General features: G+C 54.2%; 2 protein-coding genes and 1 long non-coding RNA gene across 5 annotated transcripts in view; 2 read left to right on the top strand and 1 right to left on the bottom strand.

Moving 5' to 3' along the window:
- LOC127752378 (uncharacterized) overlaps window positions 1-18,467 on the top strand; it is a 346,254-nt gene that overhangs the window by 144,883 nt on the left and 182,904 nt on the right. The gene's annotated exons all lie outside the window — the stretch shown is intronic.
- Window positions 3,778-12,754, top strand: LOC113212626 (serine/arginine repetitive matrix protein 2). Of its 3 annotated transcripts, none has more exons than XM_052277508.1 (16): window positions 3,778-4,047; window positions 5,201-5,334; window positions 6,033-7,065; window positions 7,126-8,697; window positions 8,785-8,913; window positions 8,985-9,453; window positions 9,791-9,928; window positions 10,006-10,175; window positions 10,272-10,374; window positions 10,450-10,588; window positions 10,750-10,871; window positions 10,952-11,409; window positions 11,580-11,743; window positions 11,833-12,018; window positions 12,227-12,293; window positions 12,376-12,754. In XM_052277508.1, exons 2-16 carry the CDS (start codon window positions 5,207-5,209, stop codon window positions 12,469-12,471), a joined length of 4,974 nt encoding a protein of 1,657 aa, XP_052133468.1. In that variant the 5' UTR covers window positions 3,778-4,047; window positions 5,201-5,206; the 3' UTR covers window positions 12,472-12,754. The 3 variants fall into 3 exon arrangements, with proteins under 3 accessions (XP_052133468.1, XP_052133461.1, XP_026287204.2); XM_052277501.1 differs by having other exon boundaries at window positions 6,033-7,245; window positions 7,306-8,697; XM_026431419.2 differs by having other exon boundaries at window positions 6,033-8,697.
- LOC113212613 (integrator complex subunit 2) lies at window positions 12,559-18,172 on the bottom strand. The gene is made up of 18 exons (XM_026431407.2): window positions 17,766-18,172; window positions 17,526-17,664; window positions 17,182-17,443; window positions 16,966-17,096; window positions 16,685-16,891; window positions 16,422-16,594; window positions 16,143-16,340; window positions 15,879-16,062; window positions 15,649-15,797; window positions 15,379-15,568; window positions 15,068-15,290; window positions 14,839-14,985; window positions 14,604-14,756; window positions 14,334-14,514; window positions 13,997-14,225; window positions 13,802-13,912; window positions 13,508-13,721; window positions 12,559-13,430 (listed from the first exon to the last, which is right to left on the bottom strand). The coding sequence occupies exons 1-18, from the start codon at window positions 18,047-18,049 to the stop codon at window positions 13,123-13,125; spliced, it is 3,483 nt and encodes a 1,160-aa protein (XP_026287192.1). The 5' UTR covers window positions 18,050-18,172; the 3' UTR covers window positions 12,559-13,122.

The following is an 18,467-nucleotide window of genomic DNA, read 5'->3' as shown; positions in this document are numbered from 1 at the left end:
CCCCTCTGATGAGTCCAAGCAGTGCCCCCCACCACCTCTCTCCCTCCCCTCTTCCCTCCCCAGCGAGACGCAACCGGAACTTTGGGTGGAAGCGACGCGCCTGAAGTACAGTCTATGTAGTAGTCTCTGGCTCAAACAGCACTTTTACGGCGTCTTTCCAGAATTCTCGAAATTAATTATTCGTAGCGCTCGTCAGAAGAAAAGGGAGCGGGCGGCGCGGAGGGGAGGGCTGCTGAGCGCGCGCGTGGGGCCTCGACCTGGAGCCACCCGCCCCGGCCACATATGTTGTCGTCTCCTCCAGGAATCCGTCAGGATGACCCCCTCCACCCGCCTCCGCTCAACGGGAACTCGCTCGCAACCCCATTTTTCTGAAAGCGGGAGGAGGAGAGGGAAGAGGGCGCCGCTGGTGTTAATGAAGGCGTTTCGCTGCCGCACGCCGCATCGCTTTCCGTTCAGCGGAATCCAGAGGGGACAACAACGCGGCCCGGCCCGGCCCGCGCCGCCCGCCCGCACCTCCACGACGACGGGAGTCACGATTCATCGTCACCAGCGCTCAAAGTGCCGTGCGCTTCGCGGGCCGGCGGCGGCGGAGGCGCGCCGCTATACACTCGCGGGGCAGGACAGGCGGGGGCCCCCACCTCGCGATTAGGCTTCGCCGAGCGGAAAGAAAAATAAAAAGTACGAACAAAAAACTTAACAAGATGAACAGTAAAAAACCGACGCGCTTTCCACGCGAATTTGCATTGCCATTTCCTGTTCTCTGCATCCGTGGGCGATATCGTATCGCCTAGAAATCATATATTGCTCATTTCTTGAACAATAAATTGATCAACTTCCAAAATCAATTATCTCGTCGCCCGAGAAGGAGTAGTCGACTTCCCTGATAAATATAGAACACAATCACCATATTCAAAAAGTCACGCGTTCACTTTTGTGCACATTCTCGAACAACCCCTTGAGCTTCATCGATGTTATGTGCGGGTGGAAAAGTGCGCTGCTGCTCGAGTGGACGCGGGCGCGGGGGTGTCCGCGGCGCGGGGCGCGGGCGCGGGCAGGAGTCACGAGGTCGCACCGTTTGGACTCACATTGCCGCGAGCGTGAAATGGTGCATTGTAATGTGGGGCCCCTTGGCGTGGCCGGGCGGGGCGGGCGCGGCGGGGCGCGGTGGGGCGCGGCGGGGCCCGGGGCGTGACAATGTGAGCACATGCAGTACCACACACACTCCATCCCAATGCTTTACCATCACAATGCGGCACAACTCGGGGCAGGCGGGGGGCAGGCATCTCCTGCGACACATGACGGCGTTGGTCTATGAGGACAGCAACGGCCCGGGAGGGAGGGGAGCAGGGGCGCGCCGAGGGGCGGACCGACAAGCATTTGCGCAGGTTCGGTCATATAATGTAGCAGGGCGAGGGAGGGAAATTAGAAATGACGAGAGTAACAAGTCGGGGGCCCGTGCAGAATGAACAGAGGGGAAGAAGAAAAATGCCGGGAAACCAACGCGGCGGCGCCCGGAGAGGGAGCAGGGCGCGCAGAGGAGGTGCTAATGATGAAAGCACGGACTCGCTCTAATTGGTGAATATTTTCACACGAATTTGCATTGGCGATGAAGGGAAACGCGAACCCTCCTCCGCTCGCGGACTGCCTCGCGCGAAAAGAGCGCCGAGCTGCTGCCGCCACACTGCGAAAAAATTTGGGACGCGGAAAGTGCACATGGAGCCCGTCGACGAGGGCGGGCAAAGACATTCGAAATACGTACAGGGTGTCTCATTCAAACGGGACGGGGCTTGCGCGCCATAAGTTGAAATCAAAGACCTCCGCTGCAGGTTGCTATAAGCCCTCTCTAGCTCTCTGACTTGCGTCTTTATTAGCGAGTAGAGCCAAACTTGTGCCAGTGATTTGAATTCAAATTATGGTGGCGCGAAAATCCGACATACAATGGGGTACCCCCTGTACCAAGCGGCTCGCGCAGTTATGCTGTGCCGCATTCCGACGTGCGGGCGGGTTGCCTACTCGCTCGGCCCGTAAGGCACAGTGGACAAGGAGATCGATAGGCAAGCTCGCCCGCACTCGTGCGGCGCTGAACAGTTAAAACTACAGTGAGCGGGGTTAATCAGCCACCTTGGTATCTGATACTTCGGATTCATGACCGACCCTGAGCATGGTTGCAGTAGGCAGGCAGCTCAGCTCTTCCCTTGCTCCGCTCTGGCGGCCCTGTCCAGTTACGTGGGGGCAGAGTGCACCGCCACGCCGCGCTGGTCTGTCTGGTGCGATCCGCCGCCGATAAGCGCCCGGCTCGGTGGCGGCGGCGCTTAGCTCCGGCCGAGCCCCTTATTTCCTGCCCCTCTTGGCGCTTATGGCGCTTGTGGCGCTAACCGCCCGCCACCGCCGCGGGTCGCAGCGCAACCGGCCTCCCCGCCGCCGCCCGCATGTCGAGGAGGTGCGTCGCAGTGCATTGTGGAAAGGCAAGGGTCTGTACGTTTGTGAGTGTGTGTGTGTGTGTGTGTGTGTGTGTGTGTGTTTGTGTGTGTGTGTGTGCGTGTGCGTGCGTGTGTGTGTTTGCGACACTACATAGCAGAGGTGAACGGGAAATCGTAAAAATTAACAGAAAGGGATAGGTTTTAAAATAATACAGCAGCCTGTAATCGCGCAACGCTCCCCTTCCTCTTGTCTCTCTCTCTCACACACACTCACACTGAAGGTATAGATTATTCAAAGACCGCCGCGTCGTTGGCAGTGAGGTGCGGCGGTGGCGGCGGCGGCGGCGCTGGTGTCTGTTGAGCAGCCAGCTCCTGACAAGGGCCCCGAGAGAGCCCACTTTATGACTTATTCCTCCACAATGCCCCCCCTGCTCCCCGCCGTTACCTTCCCCATCCCCCTCTCGGCCTCTCGCTACGTTTCCGGCCCCGGTTAAACGGTGTGTGATGGTACGGGCAGGGCGGGGCGGGGCGGGGCGCCCGGAGGCACGGGAGAGCACACGGCTTTGCGAATTATGTTGCCATCGTTGCCATGAGCGAAGGGAACGGCGAGGAGAGGCAGGAGGGGTGCGGCCGCGGCCGAGGCTCGTCCGGGAGCCCTCCCGGTGCTGCGCTCTGGCGGGTGGAGGCCGCCGCCGCCGCCGTCAGTACGACCGCCGCGCCGACGGGGACGCCAAGAGTCTCTGGGCGGCGGGGGTAGCGCCGACGCACCGCGACCGCGCGGAGTATCCTCTGCTCTCCCGCGAACCTTCCGCAAGGGAAGGACAGAGGAAGGAGTGGGAGCGACAGACGAGGGAGGAAGAGAGGAAGAAAGAGAGAACGAGAGAGAGAGAGAGAGAGAGAGAGAGAGAGAGAGAGAGAGAAGGGATAGAGAGGGAGAGAGAGGCGCCAGCGCCGTGTTAACGCCTCCTCATCTTGTTAACGGCGGCGTCGCGATGCCTTGCGCGCTGGCGCGGGTGGCGGGCCGGCCGTCCTTCCGTGTCGAAACCCCAGAGGAGCGCTGCTGCCTCGGAGGATATGATCGCGCCAGCTGAAAACATTGATTGTTTGCAATTGCACCGGAGGTGACGCGAGGGTCTTCAGAACGACAGCCAGCCAGAGTCCCCTGAAAAGGTCGTCATGGGGGACACAGGGAAAGGGAGGTAGCGCGGGGCAGAGGGGTTGGTTTGAGGCGACGGGGGGCGCATCTACCACCCCGAGCACGACGGCGCGTCGTCTGCTCGTTTCGGCGCGCGCGGGGCGCCGGCGCCTGTCAAAGCCCGCCGCCGCCTCAGCAGCAGCAGCCAGTCTGCGTCGCGACGCCCGCGCGAGCAGCGTCCCTCGATAAAAGTCGGGCATCGTCGCGGCGGGCGACGACGTCACCCGCGCTCGTGAATTAGCTCCGCAGGGCTGCGGGGCGCGGGCACGGCGCGGCGGTGACCGCTCAGGTGCATCCCTGGTGATCCCTGACCAGGGGACGGTGACGCTGGTGTTGTGCTGTGTGTCCCCCCGAGTGTCGCGTGTGCGGTCACGAATGTCGAGTGAGTGATGGGGGGCTACGCCTCCCTCGCGACGAGGGCCATGATGATGGGTAAGTAACTCCAGTAGTACTCCAGCGCGGTGTGGCAGAGCAGCACGAGTGAATATAATACGCCATACCGGCCAGTAAATATTAGTTTACTAGCGGAACGATGAGAATATAGCTCGCGTCCGCGCGACGGCTAGTTTTTACGGCGCGTCCTGACGGGATATCCCGCCCCGGTGACACAGCGACGGAGGTGCCCGCCGTGAGCACCCGCCACCGCCCACACACGCTTGCTAACCCACTGCTCTCCTAGGTCAGCATGTGATGTCATCATCGCGATGTCGGTCAATTCGGACATAAAAAAAAGGATGACAAAAAAATAAATCACCTGAGGCAGGTGTGTGCTAACTTCCCTCCCGCTCTCGGCCTCTATCCTTGTCGCTCCTTCCTGGCCTCGAGGAGGGCGGCGGCGCGGGCTCGCCTTCCTGGAGGGCCAGTCGCATCGAGACCATCGGCACGATCGGCCTCACATTGCAGTCGAGAGCGCGCGCCGGACGATACCTCTTCCCGAGTCGGGGGCGAGGTAAGGTAGAGTCCTCCCGGAGTCAGTGTCCAGCCGCGGAACACTCGGGCAAGCTCGCGGGGGCGGGCAGCACGAAACGCATTGTAGGCAGTTGTTGCAGACACCGCCGCCGTCGCTTCCTAGGAAGCCGATACGCATCGGACTGCCCGCTCAAGTGCCAGAGCGATTTTCCGCTCGGCGATGGAGAAAATTTACGGGCCGGGTGGAAAATATGTTGCATTCTACTCCATTGTTCTCTTTTCCCGGGCTGTTTGTTTTGAACACCCTCATCTCCGGGCGGACGCCGAGATGCCTGCCCGCCAGACGCACTCGCGCGATGGGTTGCCTACCTCCCAGGCGCCTCGCCTGTAGTCCATAGTATAACGTGGATACCCTGGAATTACATGCGGTTTATTTTGTCTGGCTCGGCGTAGGGCCTTCAATTTTCCGGTCAAGTAGTTTTGGGAAAGTCGGGAATATTCTTTTTTAAAATCTCTCAATTTTTCCGGAGCAGTTTAATTATTTTTCAATCTTTTTGGAAATATTTCTATTTTTCCCATGTTCCTATAAAATTTTCAGACTTTAAATTTCCTCGCCCGGCGTACCCCCTCTTCCCATCTACTGGTTCACCCTCGTGCCTTCCTCGTCCTCCCGCAGGTTGCTATGGACTGGAGCCTCCGTCGGCGGCGCTCTTCTTCAGACAGCAGCAGCCGCGGCAGCCGCGCGGTGACCGGCACCGCCCGTGACGGTGACGCCTCGCCGGCCAGCATCTCGCCCTTCAGCACCCGCAAGTGGGTGGTGCTCTCCTCCTCCTCCACCTCCTCCTCGGTGACGAAGGCGAAGTAGTTGTCGGGATTAATTAGGCCCGGGTGGGTGCTCGACGGCTCAGCGGCGGCGCGCCGAGAATGCGGCCGCCGAGAGCGAGAGAGCGAGCGAGAGAGCGAGAGAGATCCGCGACTTCTGTCGCGTCTCTCGGACACGCGGACGTGCCCGCGAACGCAAATGAGTACGCGCCGCGCGTCCACATTTCATTACGTCCAAAAGTCGGTGACGTCATACTTATCAAAGTTGTGAACACTCACTACTCTGCAAGAAGGGTGTTCCACCGGGAAACTCGCGTCTGAGTGTGCAACTGCCAACCTCCTGATTTCTGTTGAACGCACTCTCGGTTACGTTCAACAGTGGTGGAGTTGAACAGTTACAAGTGATTTACTATCCAGTGGATCTCTTGTAAATGCAGTGTTGACTAATTAGTTCATCAGAGTACTTGAAGGAAAATTATTCAGAGATAGAGGGATCAGGGATAGCAAATGAGGCATTCCAGTAAAGCTAAAATTCAGAAGAATGCGAGGAAGAAGAAAACGGAAATCGCTATGCTTTTACATGGTGACTTCCGTTTTCTTGTTCCCTGCATTCTTCTGCATTTCAAATTCACCGGAATGCTTTATTAGGTAGACAACCATTTGTTCTAATTTGGAGTTTCTTTCAGGACGGTCTCTCTGACGCTGTGCGTCATCTCCACGGAGCAAGTGGCCCAGAGCGCGTTGGTGGCGCCTCTCGCCGCCGGCCAGGAAGGACGGGACGAGCAGCACAAGGGCCGGAAGGAGGAGAGAGGCGAGCGCGACAAGGAGGACCAGGAGAAGAAGAAGAGGGGCAAGAAACAGAAGGCGGACGGGGAGTGCGACAAGCAGAAGGGCGGCGCCCAGAGGAAGAAGTCACCCATCGAGAAGTTCCGCGAGAGCCTGCTGCACTGGGGCCGGTCCAAGGCCAAGGCCAGGCGCGGGATGAGCCCGCCGGCTCCGGCCGGGGCGCGACCAGGCCAACGGCCGCCGTCGCCGCCCCTGGCCCTGGCCGCGGCACCGCGGCCGGCCCGCCCGTCGTCCCTGGGCCTGACGGTCATCGGCGGCCCGGGGGCGGGGGCGCCGCCGGAGCCCCGCCGGGGGAGCCTCAACCAGGGCAGCCTGGGGCACGTGGACGAGGCGTTCAGGGCGCTGGACCAGGGGCCCCAGCTCAGGCCGTATGCCGTGGGGGCGCCGCTCAGGGCGCCGCTGGGAGCCTCGGAGGAGGTGGACAAGATCCCGACGGGGCCGCCCACCGCGACAGGCGTCCACAGGGAAGCGGAGCCCACAGTACAGAGGATCCTGGTGCCGGGTCACAGCGACCCGAATCAAGGGGTGCGCAGCGACACGGACAGCAGTCGGGGCGACAAGAAGAGCCAGGAGCCGATAGAGATCCTCATACGAATCCCAGACTCCAACGCGCAGCAGCACGACCGGGACATCACGGTGAAGAAGCAGGACGGACAGCGGACAGAGGAGGGCGCCGACAAGGAGAGCGGCCAGGAACGGACAGGTCCAAGGAACAGCGCGCTGGAGGTACAGCAGCCGCAGCCGAGCAATCAGAGACGCACAGCTACAGGGAGCATCGCACAGGAGATACAGCAACCACGGGAGAGCAGTCAGGGGCAGACAGCTCCGCGAAGCAGTACATGGGAGGGACAGCAGCCACAAGCAAGCGATCAGGTGCGGATAGTTTCAAGGAGCAGCGCACGGGAGGAACAGCAGCCACCAACAAGCGATCAGGTGCGGATAGTTCCAAGGAGCAGCGCACGGGAGGGACAGCAACCGCAGGCGACCGATCAGGGGTGGACAGCGTCACGGAGCACCGCACGGGGGGAACAGCAGCCACCAGCAAGCGATCAGGTGCGGATAGTTCCAAGGAGCAGCGCACGGGAGGGACAGCAGCCACCAGCAAGCGATCAGGTGCGGATAGTTCCAAGGAGCAGCGCACGGGAGGGACAGCACCCACAAGCAAGCGACCAGGGGAAGACAGCTTCACGGAGCAGCGCACTTGAGGAACAGCAATCACAAGCGAGCGATCAGAGACGAATAGCTCCTTCGAATATCAACGACGTGCAGGGAGGTCAGCAAAGACAGCGGAGCGATCAGCAACGGACAGTTGGAGAGAGCTTCGGCAAGCGAGATGGTTTTAGAGAGGTGCAAGACCCGGCTGGAAATCTCCGGTCACGACGCCCGCACTCTCCACCAGAAAGCGTCCCAACGAATCAGAGCGTCTCGCCGCATCCGACCAGCACCGTGAAGCACCCGACGCCCACGGCGACGTCTGCCTCGCCGAACCCTGTGGCGCACCACCCCTCGGCCTCGTCGGCCCGCACCAGCATCGCGTCGTCATCGTCCACAACGTCCGTGTCGACGGGTAGCTCCGGTGGCATTGCGGCTCGCAAGGTCGTGACGAAGGAAACAGCGGCCTCCAAGATGCCACCTCCTGGAGAGACAGTGGTGGCCCACACCACGACCGCGACGTCACGAGGCCCTACGAGTGTATCCTCGTCCACCGAGCCTTCCCGGACTGCACCCAACAGGCCCGGCCGCGACGCCCAGCAAGTGACGGAGGCCAGGGCTGTCCCCACCTCGACGACGAACCGTCAGGGCGGTGCAGGCTCCACCAGTGGTTCTAGTGCAGGAAAGGCGTCATCCGGGAACTCCGTGTCGTTCGCCGGCAACCAGGATCACGCCAGTGCAGTGCGCCCGAGGGAGCCTCCACGGCCTCGGTCACCGCACCCTGGCGGAAGAGGTACCACCCCGCCGCCGAGGACTCCGACGCCACCGCCACCCCCTCCCCCGAGGACGCGGACGCCGACGTCACTCGAGGCAGACGCCGGGTCGTCGTCGTCCTCCTCCTGCTCGCACCAGGGTACCCAGAGGCTCACGCCAGACTCTCAGCAGCGGCGGCACTGCGGCGCGTGCTCACCCCGGAAGGGGTCGGGGCCCGGGACGGCGTCGGGGGTGGGCTGCGAGACCTGCAAGCGCGCGGGCGGGCGGGCGCGCAGCAAAGAGGGCCGCTCTGCGGGTCCAGCGCCCGCCATGGACCGCAAGCCTCTCAGCCCACCCCAGACGGCGGTCACCTCCCCGCGCACATCGGCCCGGGCGGAGGTGCAGAAGCAGCGCGCCCACAGCGCGTCGCCGGCGCGGAGGATGACGCCGACGGCGGCTGGCCAGGGCGCGCGCGTCCCCCTTGCGCACCTGGCGGCTAGGAACAGCGGCCAGCCGATCGGCAGGACGCTCAGCTGCCGAGGTCCCCGGACCGCCGTCCACCAGGAATCCACGCCACCGCTGAGCCCCCTGTCGGTGCAGGTGAGGGTAACCAGTGGGCAAAGACGTGGTGGGTGGTCTGCCTGAGACTACGTGTTCTGAACCCGACCTCGCCTGTCCCGACTGCAGCTACAGGGACCGCTGTCGCCGGGCTGGGACCTGGTGGCGCTCGAGATGGAGGTGCAGGAGCTGCGCCGCGAGCTGCAGGAGCGCCGTGCCGCGGAGCTGCGGCTGCGGAGGGAGATCCACAAGCTCAGGGTGAGTAGGAGCGCAACGGCGCTGCCGGCCCGGGAGCGCTGCGAGGCATTGAAGGGTCACCGTTGTTGCAGAGCGTGCTCCAGCAGGCCACAAGCTTCTCCCAGGACGGCGAGGGAGGGGACGTGGCACGCGAGGACGGCGTCAGCGGGGACGCCCGGGAGGGCCTGCTTCTCACGTCCCTGCAGGTGCGTCACGCCATGGCCGGCGGCCGTGCCACCGGTTGCGGGCCGGGGGCGGCGCAGGGGGCGGCACAGGGGGTTGCGCAGGGTGCTGCGCAGGCCACGGCGCAGCAGGGGGTGGCGGCGGCCTCCTCCTCCAAGAAGCAGGGCGTGTCCGGGGAGAGCTCGGACCCCGGAAGCTCGTCCGTGACTCAGGCCACCTTCCCGAAGGACTTCCGTTCGCAGCAGCTCATCAAGGCCGCCATCCTGGACAACGACTTCCTCAAGAACCTCTCGCGCAGCCAAATCCGGGAGCTGGTGGACTGCATGTACCTCCAGAGCGTGACCAGGGGCAGCTACGTCATCCGGGAGGGGGAGGCAGGTGCGTATCGCGATAACGACACGCAATGACGCTCCTCCTGACACACATTACTTCCGCGCGAGGACAGTCGAACCCCCCGCGCGGGACACACCCTCCCTGTGCGTGACTGAGACCCGTCCGTCAGGGTCAGGGGCGGACCCAATTAGGCTCATGGGTGAGCGGTCCCTGAGGGGAGGGGGCGGGAGAGTCAGGTTGAAGGTTAGCAATATGTGCTGTTGAAATGGAAAGGAAGCGCGGGAGGGGTCATCGCGTAGACTACCCCACCCCCACCCCCACCCCCCTTTCCACTACCCTACCCTGCCGCCCCCTTGACGCGGACGTGACATCCTTCCCGCAGGAAGCCACCTGTACGTCCTGGCGGAAGGCGAGATGGAGGTCATGAAGGAGGACACTGTGCTGGGCCGCACGGGGCCGGGCAAGGCGTTCGGCGAGCTGGCCATCCTGTACAACTGCACGCGCACCGCCAGCATCAGAGGTACGGGCATGTTCAAATAAAAATCCGTTACACCGTGCCATGTTCACTTTACTTACGAACGAGGCCCGTTTCCGAAGCCGTGACAGATCTGCAGGTCTGGGTCCTGGACCGCAAGATGTTCCAGCAGATCATGATGCGCACCGGGATGCAGCGCATCGAGGAGAACCTCAGCTTCCTGACCTCCGTCCCGCTGCTCAAGAAGCTCTCGGTCGGCACGCTGCACAAGATCGCCGACGTCCTGGAAGTGGTGAGGAGCGGGATGAGGCAGAAGGGGGCGCGCCCACCGTCAGGACAACGACGCGGAGATCTAAAACCTTTCCCCTGAACTGACGATGCCGAACAGGAGTTCTACCCGGCGGGCAGCTACATCGTGCGTCAGGGCGCGAGCGGGCACACGTTCTTCATCATCAGCGGCGGCACCGTGCAGGTGACCCAGAGGGTCCCAGGTGAGCCAGGGTGCGGTGCGTGCCCCCGCACACTGACCTCGTCGCCAGCTGACACTCGCGACTGTCCGCCCGCAGGCACCGTCGAGGAGATGGTCATCCGGGAGCTCGGCCGTGGCGACTACTTCGGGGAGCAGGCGCTGCTGCACGACGACTTCCGGACGGCGAGCGTCATCGCCACGGCGCCGGGCGTGGAGTGCCTCACCCTGGACAGAGAGTGAGTACGGCGCGGAGGCGCGGAGTGATGCTGGGGCGCCTGGGCGGCGGGCAGGCCTGTAACGCGTCCGTGCGAAGCGGGGCTGCCTACCCCGCCATTCGCAGGCGCTACGCCCTCAGGGCCCCTCCGGTCACCACGAGCACTCTCCTGACCGCCCCTAGGTCCTTCTTGTCGCTGATCGGCTCGCTGAGCGAGCTCCAGGAGAAGGACTATGGCGACGAGAACCGGCAGTTGTCCAGGACGTCGTCCTCGTACAGCGTCCACTCGGACCTCTCCCCGACAGGTGAGGGTGAGACGTTGTTTAGGCACGATTGCTTGAAATGGGCTGAATAGAACTCGCAATAACACCCCGACTCGTTGCAGCCGACTGCGAGGTGGATCTGCTGCGCCTGGAGGACCTGCAGGTCGTGGGCACGCTCGGCGTGGGCGGCTTCGGGTCGGTGCGGCTGGTGGTGCCGGCGGGTACGCCCGGCCGCAGCTTCGCCCTCAAGTGCCTCAACAAGAACCACATCGTGGCCACGGGCCAGCAGGAACACGTGCTCGGCGAGAAGGACATCCTCATGTCGGTGCACAGCCCCTTCGTCGTGCGCCTGTACCGCACCTTCCGGGACGAACGCTGCGTGTACATGCTGCTGGAGGCGTGCCTCGGCGGCGAGGTCTGGTCCATGCTGCGGGAGCGCGGCCGCCTGGATGAGGAGGAGGCGCGCTTCGCGGCCGCCTGCGTCGTGCAGGCCCTCGAGTACCTGCACGCCAGGCGCATCATCTACCGCGACCTCAAGCCGGAGAACCTCGTGCTGGACGCGCGCGGCTACGTCAAACTGGTGCGTTGCGCGCGGGCGGTCGGACTAGGCGAAATGCGTCATCCGCGGCCGTCCTAGCTCAAAACCCGGTTGCAAGCAATACAACAATCATCAGGCACCTACCCAAATTCATCACGTCCGAAGTAAAAACTATACTTGATCTTAAGTGCTGCGTGGCCCCCTGTTCGCAGGTGGACTTTGGCTTCTCAAAGCGGCTGGTGGACAGCAACAAGACGTGGACCTTCTGCGGGACCCCCGAGTACGTCGCCCCGGAGGTGATCCTGAACCGCGGCCACGACCGCGCCGTGGACTGCTGGGCGCTGGGCGTGCTCGTCTTCGAGCTGCTGACCGGGGCGTAAGGCAGACTACTGACGACGACGCCGTGGCTAATGACGAAACTCGGCGCCGGCCCCGACTGAGCACAGCGTGTTCTCCTACTTGCAGGCCACCGTTCTCGGCCGCGGACCCCATGCGCACCTACAACTTCATCTTGAAGGGCATCGAGTCGGTGGCGATGCCCGCCGCGGTGGGGCGCAGCGCCGCGCACCTGATCCGCTCGCTGTGCAAGGCCGTGCCCGCCGAGCGGCTGGGGTACCAGCGCGCCGGCCTGCAGGACGTGCGCCGCCACAAGTAAGTCATCACCACTGCGGCCTAACTTTACAGGAGGACGTGACGTAACTGATTTGAGGGAATGGGGCACCTCCGAGGGGTGCTTCAATCCCAATTCACGTGTGCACCGATTTTTCTGTTCAATCTTTTTTCTTAATTTTCCCTTACTTCAATCCTCATTGGTATCGACTTTTCATTCGTGATTTCGTCTGTGTCCTTGTTCTCTAAGGTGGTTCCAAGGGTTCGACTGGGAGGGCCTGGTGCACCAAACTCTGCAGCCTCCAATCGTTCCCAAGGTTAATAACAAGACTAAATCAGTGGATTACGTTAAGAAAGCCATGAAAATCGTATTTTCGAATCCATCCTGTTTTTCACCAGGTATCTGGACCGACCGATATGTCAAATTTCGACACGTCCTGCAAGGAGGAGGATACGGTGTTGTCTGAACTGTCTCTATGGGAAGCGGACTTCTAGTGAAGCACGCGGATGGCAACAAGCCAAGTACAGTATGGTTAACCAGAAGAAAATTGATGTAAATGGGCATAACGAAGAAAAGAAAAGTTGACAAGTTGATTCAAAATATATTACACACAATATGAGTAGTGAAAATAATTACTTAAATGCCTTGATTTCCTGGGCAATGATCTATTTACAGGTGAAGGAGAATTAAATGAGAATTACCATATCAATAACATAATAAGATTGTACATACAATGGTGTTAATAATTTACATTGATTCTGTACAGTCTTCCAGTTTTTAAAACAAACTAAAAGTTACCCTAACTCTAGCGCATAACTACAAAATCATGTACATGCCTTACACTATCATCAATTGGTCAAGTATTGCAGCAATACTTTTAAAATACTAATACATTAACCAGGTACATAGACAAGTTCTATCTAAGGTAACAAACACATAGCTGGCAGCATTTATCAGTTTCTACAATGATGCACCAACTGCAAGATTCTTTATGTCTACTCTTAAATCACAGAGTTTTAGATTAGGATACAAAGACTATGTAAAGTTGTGTCCAACAAAACCATCAACCAAGTTAAGTAAAGCCACAGTTGTCACACAAACTTAAAATTTCCCTTCGTGCACCTTCCATAAAATGATGATCTTAATTAGTAAACATTGGTGCTGAGGACAGCTCTCTCAAGAATTTCAGAAAATGCCTGTTGAACATTTAAACAGAGAAGTTGATGGCTTAATTTAATGGATTGTTCATACTTGGCGCAGTCAGCAACAGATTGGTAGCGCATTGCAGACCCAGTGGAACCGGTGTCCAGAGACGCCACAGCCATGCATACCCTACCCAACTGCATTAACAAAGACACCACATCTTCAATAAGGGGAGGGAAGGCTCTGCATATCCTTACCAGCGCAGGGAGAGCCCTCCCATACAACTTCACACGAGAATTGTTTGGCAATACTGAAAGAAATACAGACATGATATTAACTCATAGTTTCAAAATCTGAGACAAACACTTAAAATGGCTAGTAACAAACCAGCAAGGAGAGTAGAAAGAGTGTTGACAGCCAATCTGGCCACTGAAAGTGACTTGGGCAAAGCATACTGCACCGCCAGATGTGAAACTAGATCTACAGCAAAAAGCTGCTTTTGGAGATCTGGTTGGGATAGTAGCTCTGGGATGAAATCGAGGCAAATGTGCATAGATGGAATACCCGGAACAGTCACCTCTAATAAGGGCCTTGAATATCCCTAAAAGAAATAAATGAATTAGATGCAAAACTAGATAGTGAAAAGTGAAGTACACTATTTCAATCAGAATAAAGACTTACCTGAAAATGAACTAGTTTTGCTAATGATGGATCAGAGATAAATACTTGATGAAGATGGGAACAAACAACAGAGCTGACTTCTCTTAGTGACCACAATTGACCAGGCACTTCCTAAACACAAAAATAAAAACAAAACGTAGTGTATTTTTTATTTTTAAAGAGATAACCAGGTATATGTGAACCATTCAATGTTACCTTGTCATTGGAGGTGGGTAAGCATGCTTCCACTAGAACCTGTACAGCAATACTTTCTTGAGTAGCAATTAATGCTGTCTTCAGCTCTTCCCTTTCACTTTCTGTGGATAGCTGACCAGTTTTACCTGGAATAAGAGGTTTATCCAAAATGTGTCGAGCTAATTGAGATCTGGATGCAGCTAGAGAAGCTTGAAGCACTCTTAGAACAATAGCTAGCAATGCAGCACACCTGAAAAACAAAATATTTTACAAACAAATAGATTTGAAGAACTCGGGGTACAATAATGTATAATATTTGTACTGAAAAGTAACAGTAAAACATTTTATTAGGAGTTACCTAAAAACTCTAACATCACAACGAAGTACTTGCAAGGGATCTTGCATTAGATTTTCTTGTGTTAAGCAGAGAGCCTTTTGTTGAATTGGATCACTTGCTTTGACTAGGCCTTTTATTGTCATAACCCACAGACATCGAGGTAGAACTGAGTTGAGGCGAAGCCATACTTTTCTATAAAGTTCTGCATAAGACATTAGAGTATCAGAAACTTTTCTTTTAAGTTTTGTGTGGTTACTAAATTGTGGTAAAGGCGTCCTGAATTCCACTTACCTTGAATATAACGAGGTACAGAATCACCTAGCATAGTTGCAAAATGGTTTATCAAAGTATCAGCAAAAGGCCAAACATCAGTAGCTGGCAGGACTGTCAGCCTTCTCAACACACGGGCAAGATGTGCAGGATCATTACTAAGATTGTTAAAGGCTAAGGAAAAATTAAAAAGTTATACTGACTGTAAACTAGCAAGGAAGACAATAAAAATCATCAAAACAGAAAAGAATATTACCAATGTCAACAATTGTTGATGAAAGTTCCATTGAACCTCTCTGATTGTGGACTGAGTCTAAAGCTGGTTCTTCATCTAACCAATCATCCACCAATGAAAGATGAGGGAAATGTGTGGCAAGCAGTCGTAGAAGTGGAGAGAACAGACCTTAAGAGCAAATTAAAATTCACATTGAGTAAATTAATGTACAATCCCTAGAATCAACCAAATTAATGAGATAGACATTTACCTGCATAACTATGTTGATCTCGTTGTGCCTGTTGTAGAAGATGTTTAATGGGTAATTTTGCTAAGAATTCTGTTGAGTAGCTACGAGGAGATACACCGGCCTGTGCATGCGCATGTGTATTTGAAAGACGAACATCTTCGTAAAGGACAAGATAATATAAAAGAAGAAGCTGAGCAGTGAGTGAAGGTGATTTCCCATTAGGTAATGTAGATTTAACTGCATGCTGGAATATGAATTAATCATCATCAGAAGTCAATTCCAAGGCAAAGTACAAAATAGTAATAATTCCCAGACCAATTTTATGTCAGTACCTTGTTATTGATTTCAAACATTTCTCCAAAAAATGACTTTTGAAAAACACTCCTAATTTCGTCTTCCGTGATGGGTTGATTCACTGCTTCAAATGGAGCCTTTGCACTGGGAACTAGCATTGAGTTAACATATACTTCTACTAGTGGTGGGAGCACTGGATGCAGAGGAGGTTCACTGCATATGAGTTGGCTGAAGGGCAGAAGGTAAAAATAAAAATAATGAAATGCTGTGATAATAGTGCAGAGTAAGTAAATTATTTGAGAACCAACCTGTAAATCCATTCTTTTATGGGCACCTTGTGTTTTGTGAATGCTCTACTCTTAAGAAGTTGATGAATGCAGTGGACAGGTAGAAAACCCTGCATGTTAGCATTAAGGTTTGGAGTCACTGGCACCTTGACTGCATGAGAAGTTACCACCTGTGATACAATGTCCAAGTATAAGACTAGAAGTGTTGAAGTTAGGTACAGTAGTTGAGTTTTAAGGATAATATAAAGTACCTGTTCTGTGAAAACATCTTGAGTAAATAAATGCTTTATTTTGCTCATATTATTTGATCTTGATAAGACTTTCATGCCTAATGTAGAACAGACAAGGTCAATTATAGCAGATAATTGATTACTATGAAAATGAATAGCCATGAGCAAAAGCATCTCTCCAAAAGAAGCAGTAACACCACTGGCTCTGTAACACAAAGGAAAGAGGTATCAGTTCCACATACTTTTTAGACAAGCAGACATCCTGCCAACAAGAATTTATCATACTTTTTGAAGTAAGCCTCTTCATGTACAAGCCACTGCAGCCATTCCATTGCCTTTCTCTCATGCTCTGGCAACGAAATCAAAGTTGGGCAAGCAATAAGCATACATAATCCCATTGAAACAAAACGGACTCCGGCTGTAGAGGGTGATGGATGCCATGTCAACAGTTGGATCAAAGCATTCACCTCTTCATCATGAAACCTAATAACAAACAAATAAAAAACAATAAATTTACCTAAGAAGAGAATAATGTTAATGGCCTTGTGACAGATTTAGCTTTACTTTATTCCAGCAATGCCTCTTAATGCGCAGTAAAGACGAAGCAAAGATGATGCCTGCACAACTAGTGTATCTGCAACATTGCCACCAGCAATAGCTAGGCGATTAATATTTTCCAGTCGCTTTAATAATGCTCTGCGCAGAAGTTGCAGAGCTGCATGTGACTCCCATTTTCTCTGCAAAAACAAAGCCAACATTTTAAAATTATTTATACTGTTAATAATTTCAATCATTGCATCAATAATTATTCAGGATGTGATACACACTTTTTGCCCATTCCGCACAAACAGTGCAAACCAATTGCGAATCTGTTGATCATTTCCCAGAAGGAGTCCTGACACAAATGCCACAATATCACTATCATCAGGCATCTCTGAATCATCAATCTCCATATTGTCTGCATCTTCCAAATGTTCCATACTCCTTCCAAGTGTGAGCATTATAGCTAGTGCTGGCATTCGGCATAGTTCAACCTACATGAAATTTGATATTCAGGTCATGTTTTGTAAGCGCTCATATCAAGTTTGAGTAGTAGATTTTTACTTACACATTTGGAGCGGATACTGAGAGCCTGAAGAGGATTCATTTGACACAGCATACTTAATGTTTGCATACGTATACGATTGCTAAGGCTTTCTTCTTCTTGCTTCTCACCATTTGTAATGAGCGCTGTACATACTAAAAACAAAGAGAGATACAGAAAGCTATGAATATAGTAATAAAGTTTCTGGTTGAACTAAGAAGTATACAAATCACAGCAAACCTTCCCGGAAGACATCTGGCTGGTTAGCAACAATGGTACAAATAATTCTAGGTCCATGTTGAACATGCAAAAATATTTCTACAACTTCAATGTGATTCAGTATACTTGGTAATTCTTCTAAAGCAATACAAATCACATCACATATCTCATCTATGTAGACAGCGTTATCAAATAGTTCTGATTGTTTCATAAAAAAATCAGGTGGCCCGCTTATTTGCCCAGAAGATTGGGCAGCTTGAATTCCGCGAGCATGCTCTTGGATCTGATGGTGAAGATGGAAATTAATCACACAGTAACAAGAAGTAAAGAAATAAAATACAAAACACATTTATAAGGTGACTTACCTGAGCATTAATTAAGAATATTTCACTTAGTACAAGTTTCATTCGCTCCATAGTTGGACTTCGTTCAAATTCAATTGCGATTCCATTAGGCATACTCTGAACAAGGAGGCCATCTGAATGACCAGAACCTATCTTATGTCTGGAAAAAAAAGAGACAAAGGATAAATATCCACAGAATAAGATCAATGTCTTCAAAATTTCGGTACGAATGAAAGGGAAACTGTGTACAATAACACTAACCTCAACTGTTGCTCTTTCTTTACTTCTACTTCCAGAGCATGGAATTCGATAGATAAAAGGGCAACCAAAGAGTTGACAACGTCAATTCCAGCAAGAAGAGTAAGTATACTTTTGCGATTTTCAGAACACTTGTTGTTTAAATCTAAGGGAGAAATCAGGCTCATTCGAACCAAACATGGTAAAATCGGCCGGATTTCATCTTCAGAAAATTTCTGAAGTTCTGATACATTTAGACTTTGTAAGGCTTGAAATACCCGAGGAGAAACGGGTGGTGTGCAGTTCATCTTAGATATTGTGTCCCAACCCAAACTAGAGTAAATATTTACATGGAGCGATATGAATAGCAGAAAGGCAACCGCTAGAAGCGGTAGGGTTAAACATCAACAACAACAACAATGAACGAAGACAACAAAAACAAGATGATGCAGTGTCTCCACCATTGCAAATGGGGTCAAAAAAGTACGTTCCCCCTTTTTTTTCAAAAAAAAGAAAAATATCAAAAAAAAATGGAAATTCGTATTTAGAAAAAAAAATGGATATGAAACTCAAGGATCCTTTCACCTTTCAGTTCTTTTTGTAAAGGGCAAAATTATTTTTTTATTCTGTAGTGTTGGTAACATGTTTTAGCGGGCTCTCTTAAACACGTACGACGGACTTTCAACACCGAACTTTGTCCTTCAGATTCTAAACACGTCGGAAGCG

This window comes from Frankliniella occidentalis, unplaced genomic scaffold (genome assembly GCF_000697945.3).
Source record: "Frankliniella occidentalis isolate FOCC.00 unplaced genomic scaffold, Focc_3.1 Scaffold1, whole genome shotgun sequence".
In the NCBI taxonomy this organism is placed as follows: domain Eukaryota; kingdom Metazoa; phylum Arthropoda; class Insecta; order Thysanoptera; family Thripidae; genus Frankliniella; species Frankliniella occidentalis.
This window is presented reverse-complemented; position numbering and strand designations above follow the sequence as displayed.

Excerpts from the sequence above, each read along its gene's own strand:
- LOC113212613 (XM_026431407.2), bottom strand. The coding sequence starts at position 18,049 with ATGAACTGCACACCACCCGTTTCTCCTCGGGTATTTCAAGCCTTACAA. Across the intron at positions 16,892-16,965 it reads TCAGTATCCGCTCCAAATGT|GTTGAACTATGCCGAATGCC; the intron begins GTAAGTAAAAAT and ends AATTTCATGTAG. Across the intron at positions 16,595-16,684 it reads TTGTGCGGAATGGGCAAAAA|AGAAAATGGGAGTCACATGC; the intron begins GTGTGTATCACA and ends TTGTTTTTGCAG.
- LOC113212626 (XM_026431419.2), top strand. The coding sequence starts at position 5,207 with ATGGACTGGAGCCTCCGTCGGCGGCGCTCTTCTTCAGACAGCAGCAGC. Across the intron at positions 8,914-8,984 it reads GGGAGATCCACAAGCTCAGG|AGCGTGCTCCAGCAGGCCAC; the intron begins GTGAGTAGGAGC and ends CCGTTGTTGCAG. Across the intron at positions 10,375-10,449 it reads GGTGACCCAGAGGGTCCCAG|GCACCGTCGAGGAGATGGTC; the intron begins GTGAGCCAGGGT and ends GTCCGCCCGCAG.